This window comes from Gossypium hirsutum, chromosome A02 (genome assembly GCF_007990345.1).
Source record: "Gossypium hirsutum isolate 1008001.06 chromosome A02, Gossypium_hirsutum_v2.1, whole genome shotgun sequence".
In the NCBI taxonomy this organism is placed as follows: Eukaryota; Viridiplantae; Streptophyta; class Magnoliopsida; order Malvales; family Malvaceae; genus Gossypium; species Gossypium hirsutum.
In genome coordinates this window covers 2,470,490-2,483,550 of record NC_053425.1, presented here as the reverse complement: position 1 = coordinate 2,483,550, position 13,061 = coordinate 2,470,490, and the positions used below count along the sequence as shown (strand labels likewise).

At 33.2% G+C, this 13,061-nt stretch overlaps 1 protein-coding gene and 1 pseudogene across 1 annotated transcript; both read right to left on the bottom strand.

Annotated features, from left to right (window-relative positions):
- Positions 1-1,372: 1,372 nt before the first annotated feature.
- LOC121216264 (uncharacterized) lies at positions 1,373-3,189 on the bottom strand. Its single transcript, XM_041091746.1, has 4 exons — positions 2,715-3,189; positions 2,363-2,586; positions 2,021-2,245; positions 1,373-1,840 (listed from the first exon to the last, which is right to left on the bottom strand). The coding sequence occupies exons 1-4, from the start codon at positions 3,187-3,189 to the stop codon at positions 1,373-1,375; spliced, it is 1,392 nt and encodes a 463-aa protein (XP_040947680.1).
- An 8,630-nt stretch (positions 3,190-11,819) lies between these two features.
- On the bottom strand, positions 11,820-12,562 carry LOC121214611 (ATP synthase subunit a, chloroplastic-like; annotated as a pseudogene).
- Positions 12,563-13,061: the final 499 nt, after the last annotated feature.

Below are 13,061 nucleotides of genomic sequence, written 5' to 3'. Positions count from 1 at the left end.
GTCTTGCTTTCACATGTATGGATTTCACCAATTCAGCTTTCTTCTCACCATCTAAATTAGAAATGTTTTCTATAGGCAATGGTGCAAGATCAAGTACAGTTAGTGGATTAAAACCATAAACAAGTTCAAATGGGGAATATGCAGTTGTAGAGTGAATAGATCTGTTATATGCAAACTCAACAAATGGAAAACATTCTTCCCAACTTTTAAGGTTCTTACCCACAACAGTTCGTAGTAAAGCACCTAAGACTCGATTGACTACCTCAGTTTGTCCATCTGTTTGGGGGTGACATGTAGTAGAATATAATAATTTAGTACCAAGCTTACCCCACAATACTTTCCAAAAGTGGCTTAGGAACTTTACGTCTCTGTCCGATACAATGGTGCGAGGTATCCCGTGTAGGCGCACCACCTCTCGAAAGAACAAGTCAGCCACATGTGTAGCGTCGTCCGTTTTGTGACAAGGAATGAAGTGAGCCATCTTTGAAAACCTATCAACAACAACAAAGATACTATCTTGACCCTTTTTTGTTCGTGGTAAACCAAGAATGAAATCCATGGATAAGTCTACCCATGGCGAAGAAGGGATCGGTAAAGGAGTATAAAGTCCATGAGGCATTACCTTAGATTTTGCTTGTTTACAAGTAATACAATTAGAACAGACCTTTTCAACGTCCTTTTTCATGTGCTGCCAATAAAAATGTTCATGTAGAATATCTAGTGTTTTGGCGACATCAAAGTGTCCCATTAAGCCTCCACTATGTGCTTCACGAATTAATAACTTTCTCATAGAACATTGTGGAACACATAACCTGTTTAGGCGAAAAAGAAACCCATCTACAAGATAAAACTTGTTAAAGGCACCATTCCCACAATTAGAAAAAACATTTGCAAAATCAATATCATTTAAGTATAAATCTTTTATATGTTCAAACCCTAAGACTTTAGCATTTAATGTAGTTATCAAAGAATATCTACGAGATAAGGCATCAGCAAATATATTTTCTCTACCTGTTTTATACTTAATTGTATATGGAAATGTCTCTATGAATTCCACCCATCGAGTGTGTCTCTTGCTTAACTTACCTTGTCCCTTTAACCATTTTAGGGATTCATGATCTATATGGATAATGAACTCATTTGGCATCAAGTAATGTTGCCAAACTTGTAGAGCTCGAACTAATGCCAACAACTCCTTATCATAAGTTGAGTAGTTTAATTGACCCTGTCAGTTTTTCACTAAAATATGCGATTGGCCATTTTTCTTGCATCAACACGGCACCAATTCCAATACCTGAAGCATCACATTCAAGTTCAAAAGTATTAGAAAAATCAGGTAATTTAAGAACCGGAGCAGAGCATAACTTACCCTTTAAAGTTTGAAAAGCCTTTTCCTGAACTTCTCCCATTTAAAACCCACAGATTTTTTAATAATCTCAGTTAATGGAGCAGCAATAGTGGAGAAATCCTTCACAAAACGTTTATAAAAACTTGCTAAACCATCGAAAGATCTCACCTCAGTAATTGATTTAGGAGTGGGCCATTCTCTAATTGCCTTTACTTTGTCCTCATCGACATGAATACCTTGAGCACTTACTATAAAACCATTTTTCTTTGGCACCAAAATTACCGGCACTGCACAAGGACTTAAACTTTCACGAATGTGACCCTTCGCCAAAAGTTCATCTACTTGCTTTTGTAACTCCTTCATCTCCTCGGGATTGCTTCTATAAGTTGGTCGATTTGGAATTGTTGACCCAGGTATTAAGTCAATTTGATGCTCAATGCCCCTCAAAGGTGGCAATTCTTTAGGTGCTTCTTCAAAAATATCTTCATATTCCTGTAAAAGAGACACAAAAACACTAGGCAAAGAGTTATGAAGGTTAGTCAAAGATAAATAGTTTTGCCTAAATCGGATAATGATGCAAAGTTGTTTAGTGAGTAAGGCTCGTCGCACATCTTTTCCACTAGCATAAAAATTACGAACCACTCTTTTTTTCTCACAAGAGGATGCACTCACCATTGGGTCATCATTAATTTGGATTTTTTCACTAGAGACCTCTTTTCTCTCAGCCTTTTTTGAATTTTGTGTCTTACTTCCCATAACCTCCTTACAAAACTTCATCATGTCAATTTGATCATTGTGAATATCTTTCAGATTCAAAGGGGTGAAAGTGTACTTCTTCCCATGGAAAATAAAAGAATATCGATTTAATTTACCATGATGAATAACATCACGATCGTACTGCCATGGTCTACCAAGTAACAAGTGGGCGACATGCATGGGAACGACATCACCCCAAACATCATCAATGCAAGTCCCAAGTTTAAAAGTGATCAAGCACTATTTTACCACACGGACCTCCGAACCTTCGTTAAGCCATTGAAGATGGTATGGTGTAGGATGTTTGCTACATGGCAAAGCAAGAGAATCCACAAGGTAGCTGCTCACAACGTTAGCATAACTTCCACTATCAATGATAAATGAGCAAAGTGTACCTTTAATCAAACACCTCGAATGGAATATATTACTCCGTTGAAGATCATGATCATCTTTCAATTGGATGTTGAGTGTGCCCCTCACAACTAAACAACAGGGATGAGTTAGTGGTTCCACCAACTCTTTTTCACCATAAAATTTACCACAATCGTTGACATCATCAATTAATTCGGGCATATCTAGGTCGTTTTATCAGAATCAGAAGTATAATTACCATCTTCTTTGATCAACAAAAGTCTTGTGTTGGCACAATCACGACTATAGTGCCCACGCCCTTTGCACTTAAAACATTCAATTTCACGAGCTCGTTCTTTTTTTTGTGAAGTAGTAGAAGTGAGCTGCTTAGAAGATGAAGAAGAAGGTTTTGTAGGAGCCCCACTTTTCCCCTCAAAAGATTTAGCCTCATCATCTTTTGGCAGCAACTTATTAGTAGCAAAAGGAAATTTCGAATTCTTGAAAGTAGAATTAGAACTCGTACCTCTATGATATTGTGAAGTACTAAATGGACGAGATTGACGTTGTTGAAACTGTCGCTCAATCTCAATTTCCTTACGTACCGTATCTTCAAGATCAATGTAGGTTTGAAGATCAAGAACATTGGCTATCGAAACGTTCAAACCATCTACAAATCGCACCATGGTAGTCTCCTCATCTTCTTGGATATTTGCTCTATGCATAAGCATCTCCATCTCCTTAAAGTACTCATCAACAGATCGATTACCTTGAACAAGGCATTAAAGTCTTCGTTTAATATCCCTATAATGATGAGGTGGGATAAAACGTTTTCGCATGATTTGTGTCAACTGTTCCCATGAATCAACATCTCGTTCACGATTCCTTTGGCGGTTCAACACAAGTTGAGTCCACCAACTCAATGCATAATCAGAAAATGCCAATATAGCTAATGGAACTTTCTCCTCTTCTGGACACTTATAACATCTGAACATGATCTCCATTTTATCCTCCCAATCACAATATGCATCTGGATCATACTTTCCTTGGAATGGTGGAATGTTGAACTTTGGTTTAGCGACAGAAAGATGGCCTTGAGTAGAAATACCCAAAGTTTCATCAATGTGACGATATTCGTGTCTACCTGGATTAAAACGAATACAAAGTTGTTCATTATCCCTATCATGATTACTATCACGAGCACGAGATCGTCGATTCGAAGAAGTCTCCAAACGTGCAACAGCTTGAGTGAGCAATTGAATATGATTGGAAAGCTGATTAATGTTCTCTTGTAGTTCCATTCGACACGTAGTCAAATTGGCCTCAAATGTATCACGTACCTCGTTCAATTGTTGATGTTGCAATTTTACCATCCCCACAATATTCTCCAATGTAACACCTTGTTCTTTGTCATCAGATGGTATCTCATCATGGTTTTTACGGGCACGAGTGTCACGAGTCATAGTGAAAGCCTGGAAAAGCACAACACTTCAAAAGAAAAAATTAAGCAAACCTCACCTATATGCACTCAAAAAAACAAATTCTCAGTGAGGTAAGAATTAATCTTGTGAGTCTTTTAAAAGTGTCTATATCAATCAATCAAGATGTTTTAGAATCAAACTATCAAAACAAACCTAATAGCACTATGAGTCCAAAATTGGCTTAGACATCAAAGAATATTGTTGCACGGAGGAAGGAATATGCAACGTGCTTTAACCTACTAACACAAGAATTAAACAAGAAATTTTAGAATGCGTAAGGAACAAATAAAAAGGAAAACAAATGAAAACTTAAAGCTAAGAGTCAATGAAAATTGCTGAAACCCGAAAACCCGAAAAACTGCGAAGCAAATTGACAAACTTCGTTCAAGGTGTTCCCGATTTCCAAAAATCACAAAATTTAAACTGGAGCCTCCTTAAATAATGTAGATTTGATCTGGAAAGTTTCGGCACAAAATTCAACCCACAGAAATTTTTTTATTTTTTTGTTTTTTTTCGTATTTTATTTTTTTGTACTTTTTTGATCTTTTCACTTTTTTTGTGGGAAATATTTTTTTTATACTTTAAAATAGTGCCAAGAAATAATATGAAAAATTTCAGATCATTTGAAAATCGTTTACCCACTGAAAAATATTTTTTTTGAAAACTGTAGGGGTAAAATTTGTCTTGAGGCTGTTTTCGAGAAATCAGTTTAAAAAAAAACACCTAAAACGCCCAAATCTGATACCAAATGATAAAGGGTGAGAAGGATGAATGCGAAAGCGGATCGTAAAGTTTGTCAAAGTCGCGGATTTGACTTAGGGTTCTAGACGTTCGGAAAGAAACTTGGATTTTTTTTTGACACAACCTGAAACGAAATTAAATCCAAGTTAGATAAAATAATTAAAACAGATAATAAATTAAGGATTCAGGAAGTGAATAAAGAAGATAAATGGAAAGATAATGGAAAGATAGAACGTGGCGTGTAGAAGTCCTAAGAAGCCTTGGAAACACGAAGAATCCACAACCCCCTTCAAGCGGCTCTAATTTTCCCTCCAAGATAAAAACCTTGGCAAGAAAAAGTTTGAAGATGATCCCCACAATCTAAAAAGATTGTTAAAACTCTTCTAAAAAAACTCAAGAGAAATTCTTGAAAAAAAAAACTCAAAGAGAATTTATTAACTCAAAAGAGAAATGGAATAATAATCAATTGTCTCCTTGTGTACAATGCAAAGGCCTATATATAGGCTAGATAAATAAATCTAAATAAAACTCCTAAGTATACTAGAACTCTAATTTTATCTAAACAAGAAGTAGTTCTAAACTAAACTTTCTTGTTAACATAAAATTCCTAAATAACATAAAATACTTAATAATTATAAAAAATTCGGAATAAAATAATAATAAAATAATAAGAGCTAATAAATAAAATATTGTGCTCATATATAATAAAAATTAAGCCTAAAACTTAAACCCAATATGAAACGTCTAAACTTGTAAGATCAATTGGGGTTCTTGAAGTGAAATGCTTAAGCTTGTTAGCATTTTCCAAATGGGCTTATCGTCATAGATTGAGAGTTTAGGCCCACAAACATAATTAGTCTCTTCTAATTCATCATTACTCCAGAATTTATTGTCTTGAAACTTCAACTCTTCTTTTCGAATTTTTTTCGTGATAGAGTTTTGAACCACTAAGTTGAGTTTTGACTTTATCTGTTTGGATTTGGATCTCGTAATTGGGCATTGAGGAAAACTAAACTCATCTCTATTATGGCCTTTGAATTGGGCTGAGTTACTCGTATCACAATGTGCTGTTTATTTGTTAAACTGATGTCCAACAAAACTTGTGAAATACAAGATACCAAATGAAGGCTTGAGCAATCAAAAGCTAGGAGTTAGACATCTCAAGATTTTTGGATGCATCATATATGCTCATGTTCTTGACCAGATGAGAAAGAAGCTCGGCAAAAAAGAAGTGAAATGCATTTTCATTGGTTATGAAAAAAGAAATAAGGCATATAAGCTATACAACTCTTTCACACAATAAAGTTATTATTTCAAGAGATGCTGAATATGGTGAAGTTGATTACTAGAGATGGAGTGAAGAAGAAAATAAAATTGAATCATTGTTTTTCAGTGATGATAAAGACGATGGTTACATCAATCAAGATAAGCAATGTGATGATCAACTTATTCAGCCAAGTCTTGTTGCAACAACTCCTACAACATCGTCATCATCAACCAATAGTAATATGAACAGCTCAGAGGAAGCACCTGAAACAATGCGTACTTTACACGATATTTATGATGTCACAAAACTAGTAGAAACAACACTTGAATATTTCTTATTCTGTTTAATGATAGAATGTGATCTAATAACATATGAAGAAGCAAATGAAGATGTCAAATGATAGAAGGCAATGGGTGAAAAAATTGCAACAATAAGAAAATTTGGCACATGGGAGTTAACAAATCTGCCAGAAGGACATAATCCAATTGAAGTCAAATGAGTGTACAAAATGAAGACCAACAAAAAAGGAAAAGTGAAGAAATAAAAAGAAAGACTAGTTGCCAAAGGCTACAAGCAAAGACATGGAATGGACTATGATGAAGTATTTGCTCCAATCGCTAGTTGGCACTATAAGGCTTCTCATGGAAATTGTAGTAGAAAATAAATGAAAGATTTATCAGATGGATGTGAAGTTAGCATTCCTTAATGACTTTCTAGAAGAAGAAGTTTACATCGAACAACCACATAAATATAGCAAACAATGACAGGAAGACAAAGTCTATAGCTTGAAGAAAGTTTTATATAGACTAAATCAAGCCTTGAGAGCATGGAATTGGTGAAAAGTCTATATAAGCACGCCTTACATAGGAAGAAAAATGGAGTTGGTGATATCATGATTGTGTGCTTATATGTGGATGATTTGATTTTCATAGGAAACAATCCAGGTATGTTCAATGAATTTAAGAATTTGAAATGACAAATATTGATGAAATGTCATACTTTCTTGGAGCCGAAGTGAAACAAATGAAAGATAGAATATTTGTGTCTTAAAAGAAGTATGCTGTAATAGCCTAAATTTTAACGATGTCGAAAATAGTGGTTCGAGACCATCAAATCCGACAAATGAACTCGTAGATTATATTATTTAATATTTACGAGCCAAATGTAGTTTTTAAAAGATTTTTGGAATAGTAAATTGTGTTTTATAAAGATTTATTTGGTCAAGAAATTGAGAAAAAGAGGTATCGATATCTCGATGTTATAAACCGAGCCATAAATATTTTTATAAATATTTACGGAATCTCAATAAGGAAGTATTAAAATTTCGTTAGAAAATTTTGACGTTTGGGTGGTCAATTAAATAAAAAGGATTAAATTGGAAAATGTGTAAAAGTTGCTAAAAGGATTAAATAGCTCAATTGTCAAATGAGGAAGGACCTAAAGTGAAAATAAGCCGAAAGGAGATATTTTGGGCGGCAATAGCTGAGAAAAATCAAGAAATGGGTAAAATAAGGGTAAAATTAGAAAATTGCCAAAATTAGCTAAATAAAAATGGGACTAAATTGGAATATCTAGAATTCTCTTCATTTTCTCTTCATATTCATCAGCTGAAAAACAGCCATGGAAGGGGGTTCAAGCTGGTTTTCATGCTCTAGCTTCATGTAAGTTTAATTCTTTCTTTCTCCTTGAAATTTCTATGTTTTTGGAATTTTACAAGTGGGTCCAACTTACTATTTCATTAGTTTTTGATTCCATGGCTAATATGGATGAGTGCTGAAATAATATGATGAATAATCATATAATTGAAGCTTTAATTTTGGTATATGATGATTTTATCAAGTAAAATTGATGGAAATTCATTTTAGGACCTAATTAAGAAAGAGTTTGGAATTAAGGTCTAGTGCTAAGGTTCTGATTTTTAGGGGTTATGAAGAAGTTTAAAATGATAGACTAAAGTATTAATTTAGAAAAATTAGCTCAATTGAGGGGTTAATTGAGTAAGGACTGAATTGTATAAACTGTGAAATTTGGGGCAAAATGGAAATCAACTTTTTTCACTAAAACTGTTTTGGATAGCAGCAGTAGTGTAACTTTGAAAAATCACCAAAAATTGTATAAATCAAATGAGGATAAATAAAATATGAAATTAAAGCTTATTGAGTCTAGTTTCTTATAAAAGAAACGATGTAAGCAATGGAATTGTGAATTGTGAGATATAATAAATTTTATGAGACAAGGTCAGAATGATTTCGGGTTCCCCTGTTTTGACTTTGGAAAATCATAAAAAATTGGAGAAAAATAATTAGGGGTGTAAATTTATATGTTTAGAATCCTTAATGAGCTTATTTTCAAGATAAACAAACGATAACATCATTCAAATTTTTTACAAGGATATAATTAATTTTTAGTGAAGAAGAGTCGGAACTGTTAGACAGCAGAACAGGGGTAACTTTAAAGAATAAACTGTACTTATTTGATAAATCAAAAATTCTGAAAATTTTATGGTAAGAAGATATATGAGTCTAGTTTCAAGGAAAATTATCGGATCTTAATTTGGAGTTATATAGCTCCAGATATAAATAATTTAGTGACTATGACACAGATGGACAGCTTGAATATTCATAAAAGTAAATAATAAAGATTACAGATAATGTTACTTACAAGTGTGTTATATACATTAAGGATGTGGAATGGAGAGGAGGAGGAGGAAAATATATATGAATATCAAGCTAGCATGGCTAATTTGCATGTTTTAGGCTTAGTGACTAAATTGAATAAAAGTAAAACTTCAGGGGTAATTTTGTAAAAATGTAAAAAATGACCAAATTGAAAGGAATGAATTGTTTTATTATCTAAACTAATAAATTGAATGAAATTGTCAATTTAAGATCAGGTGAAAATTAGGAAAATGGTAAATTACCTAAATGCCCCTTAATCTTAATATTTCTGCAATTTCGCCAAGTAAGTTCGTGTAACTTGAATTATATTCTTAAATGCTTGAGATTGTATGTTATTGATGTGAATATGATTTGAATGTACATTGTATGAAATTTTATGAAACATTGACATATTTGATAAAAGAGGAAGAAATCCCGGTTGAATGAAAGGAAAATTCGATGGATATCTGAAAAGGAATTGACGGTAAAAAAGGATCTAGCCCGGACGGGTGATCCTAACCTGATATAGCCCTTCCGAAGAATATGTGTAAAATAGATTTACCCCGGACGGGTAATCCGAATTAGGGTCTGAATTTAGCTTGGACTGGTAATTTAGATCCAAGCTCATTAGAGTAATTGTCGTTGCAGGGGATTTAGCCTGGACTGGTAATCCCGACAATACTCTATGAGTTTATATTACAGGGGATTTAGCTTGGACTGGTAATCCCACTATAAGGATGAGGTTCGCGGGAATGTGCTCTCTGATATGGAATGTGTAAGACCATGGTTGAAAGATACCATGGCAAGTTGATATGAAATGTGTAAGACCATGGTTGAAAGATACCATGGCAACGTGATACGAAATGTGTAAGACCATGGTTGAAAGATACCATGGAAACGTGATATGAAATGAATAAGACCATGGTTGAAAGATACCATGGCAACGAAAGATACCATGGCAACCTGACATGAAATGAGTAAGACCATGGTTGAAAGATACCATGGCAACATGACGGGAAAATGAATAAGACCATCGTTGAAAGATACCATGGCAACATGACAGAAAACGAGTAAAACCATAGTTGAAAGATACTATGGCATCATGTCGAAGATAAATAAGATCGTGGAAGAGAGACGCCAAGATATCTATTGAACAATTGATATTCAGGTAATATGTATCAGACGGAATGGTTATATGGAATGGTTGTGTGAAATGTTTATAGGAATTGGTCATATGGAAATATATGTAGAAAATAGTTATATGAAATAATTATGAAGATAGATAAATGAAATAAGTATAGGTACATGGAATTTAATTTATGTTAAGTTTAATACGAACTATTACCAAAATAAATATATATAAGATATAAGGAAATGATGGTGCATGAAATATTGATATAACGAAATGAATGATATATGCTTATGAAGAAACAGGAAGAGAATAATATATTTTGTGACATGTACATATATAATTATCTTTGGTATGTTGATACAAGGAAATTATGTAAGTTGAGACTATTATTAAACTCAAGTGTGATATGTTGAGAAAATAGGTATATCAATGTTGAATTTATATGAAATATGTGCAAGTATACTAACAATGTTGTTGTTTGACGCTTAGACAAGTGCCAAGCTATTGATTGAATGGTAACATGTTTAATTATAAGGAGCATTGAAATGGTAAGTACTTAGATGAAAATATAATTTAAGATTTTGCGAAATTTTTTTTCTATGATCTCGATTTTATTCCAGCTGGTTTATAATGTATGCTTTGGGCTTCGAAGGCCCAATAGAGAGACGTTATGATTATTTCAAAATATGAATAATAAATAATTCAAAATTATCTGAAAATGTTCAGTAAACTCTGGTAATGCCTCGTACCCTATTCCGGCAATAATTACGGGTAGGGGGTGTTACATATGCAGAACATATATTAAGTAAATTTAGAACGAAATATTACAAGCCAGTAGCCACACCAGCAAAACTAGACATGAAAATAAGTGTTGGTTCAACTAGAGAGCCGATAAATCTGACTTTTTTAAAAATATCGTTGGAAGTTTAAGGTACTTGACTATCACATGGCTAGACATCATGTATGTAGTGGGATTAGTTAATAGATACATGGAGAAGCTAAAACAAGATCACATGATTGCAGTAAAGAGAATTTTGAGATATTTCAAAGGTACAATGGATCACAATTTATTTTATACACACTCCCAAAGTTCAAAATTGGTTGGTTATTTAGATAGCGGTTATAGTAGTGACTTGGATGATCACAAAAGTACATTTGGATATTTATTTCAGATTGGCTCCATAACATTTTCACGTTCATCAAAAAATAACAAATAGTAGCCCTCTCAACATATTAAGTAGAATACATGGCTGTTGCTACGTGCATATGTCAAGTAATTTGGTTGAAGAATATTTTGGGTGAATTATCTACCATACAAGAAGGTCCAATTACAATTTGTGTTGACAACAAGCCTATAATATCTCTTGCAAGGAATCTAGTGTCTCATAATCAAAGCAAACATATTGATACAAAGTATCATTTTATTTGAGAGCAAGTGAAATAAAAATATGAAGTTAATTTACTGCAGAAGGAAAGATTAATTGATAGATATTTTTATAAAAACCTTTGAAAATGGATATATTCCATAAACTCAAAGAAAAGCTCGGAATGAAAAGCTCGGTTTGAGGGGGAGTGTTAGACGCCAATCCTATTTCTCAAGGTCAGCTAAACATGGTCATGATAAGTTGGAAAATATTAGCCTGTAACTTTGAAAAATTTGTAACGTGGCAGCTTGCTAATAATTACTTAAAGGCTAAACATGATGAGTTGGCTAGGCATGATTGGAAGCATTATCCATAATAATGGATGTGTAACAACTGGATTTCATGAAATTAAAGGGATAAGAATGGAGTGTGGAGGCAACCTTTAAATTGGTTTAATTAACTATAAATAGGCCTGAGGTTAGTAATATACAAAGAAGAAAAATTAAAGTGTGTATGTTGAGAGAAAAAGAAAATAGCAGCATGTGTGTGGTAGAAAACTAGCAGTGTATTGTGTAATATTTATGTGTAATAAAATTAATTTCAGTTATTAATTATCCACATGCTTCCAACACACTTGTAAACTAACTCCATATTTCTAATAAAGATATGAATATATTACTTGCTAAGCTAGAAAAGGGCTACACTATTTCAAAAATAAAAACTAGTCAATGATAAGCCTTTATGGATTCACCTATATAAGTCACATCTAAAGTTGCAAAAATAAGAGCTTAATTCCCACTTGTAAATAATCCAAGAAACATGACATGTATAAGGACAACTGAAGGTACTAAACAAACAAGAACAACAACCACTAATTCATCAGCTAATATGTTGCCAAACGTTGAAAACTAAGTGATAAGGGTTTTGTGAAATCTTCTAAAATGTTATTAGGTAAAAGAATTGGAGTGTGTTTAATGTATTTACTGAAATACGTCAATCCTTTTTTTGAAAGACCCGCATAGAAATATGTTACTGACGTGAGTAAAGCTAAAGCAACAGTAGTATTTATATCATTCGTGGCGGTGGGCCAACTCTCCATGAGGTAATTGAATGATTTCCCAAGGTAACGAAGCACCAAACTATTTAGAAACAATAATTAATAGAAACATAGTTCCAATAAAGGGAACACATGGACCATATTCTTCTTCAATTTGAGTTTTGCTTACATCTCGAATGAATTCAAGAACATATTCGAAGAAATTTTGACCGACAATTGGGATGGTTTGTGGATTCCGAATAACGATAACGACGGAACCTAATAAGATAGCAATTATAATCCAAGAAGTAATAAGTACTTGGGCATGGACTTGGAAACCTACTATTGACAATAGAAATGTTGGTCTACTTCTACACCAGAGATATCGTATAACCCATTTAGTGTGTTGATGGAACATGATATAACATTCATATTGTCCTTTGACAAAAATAGAAATTTACTTTAAAAAATGAATTATTTTGATTCAATCTTCTCTTGCCTACTCAAATGCAATATTTTTTACACCGAGGAAACTAATCACACAATATTCACAGTTTCTTTTATCTCTTTTGTGTGATTCAGGATATAGTAATTGATTCCATAGATTTATGTAGTTCCAAAAAATAGTTTACTTATCTTATTATTAATCAAGGATTTCGTAAATAGCTAGAACGACCCTTACAAATTATGACTACTAATTTGTTAAAAATTAATCAAATTGAAGTTATAACGTCATCATTTGTTGGAATCAGAATATCTGCGAGATTGAGATCGCTATTTGTATCTATTAAATGAATTATTGGAATTCCCAAAGTGATACATTCTCGAAGAGTCGTATATCCTTCTTGCTGATCAACGATGATTACAAGATCAGGCAATCTTGTCATATTTTTAATCTTGCCCATATATATTTCCAAGTGAGATAATTGTG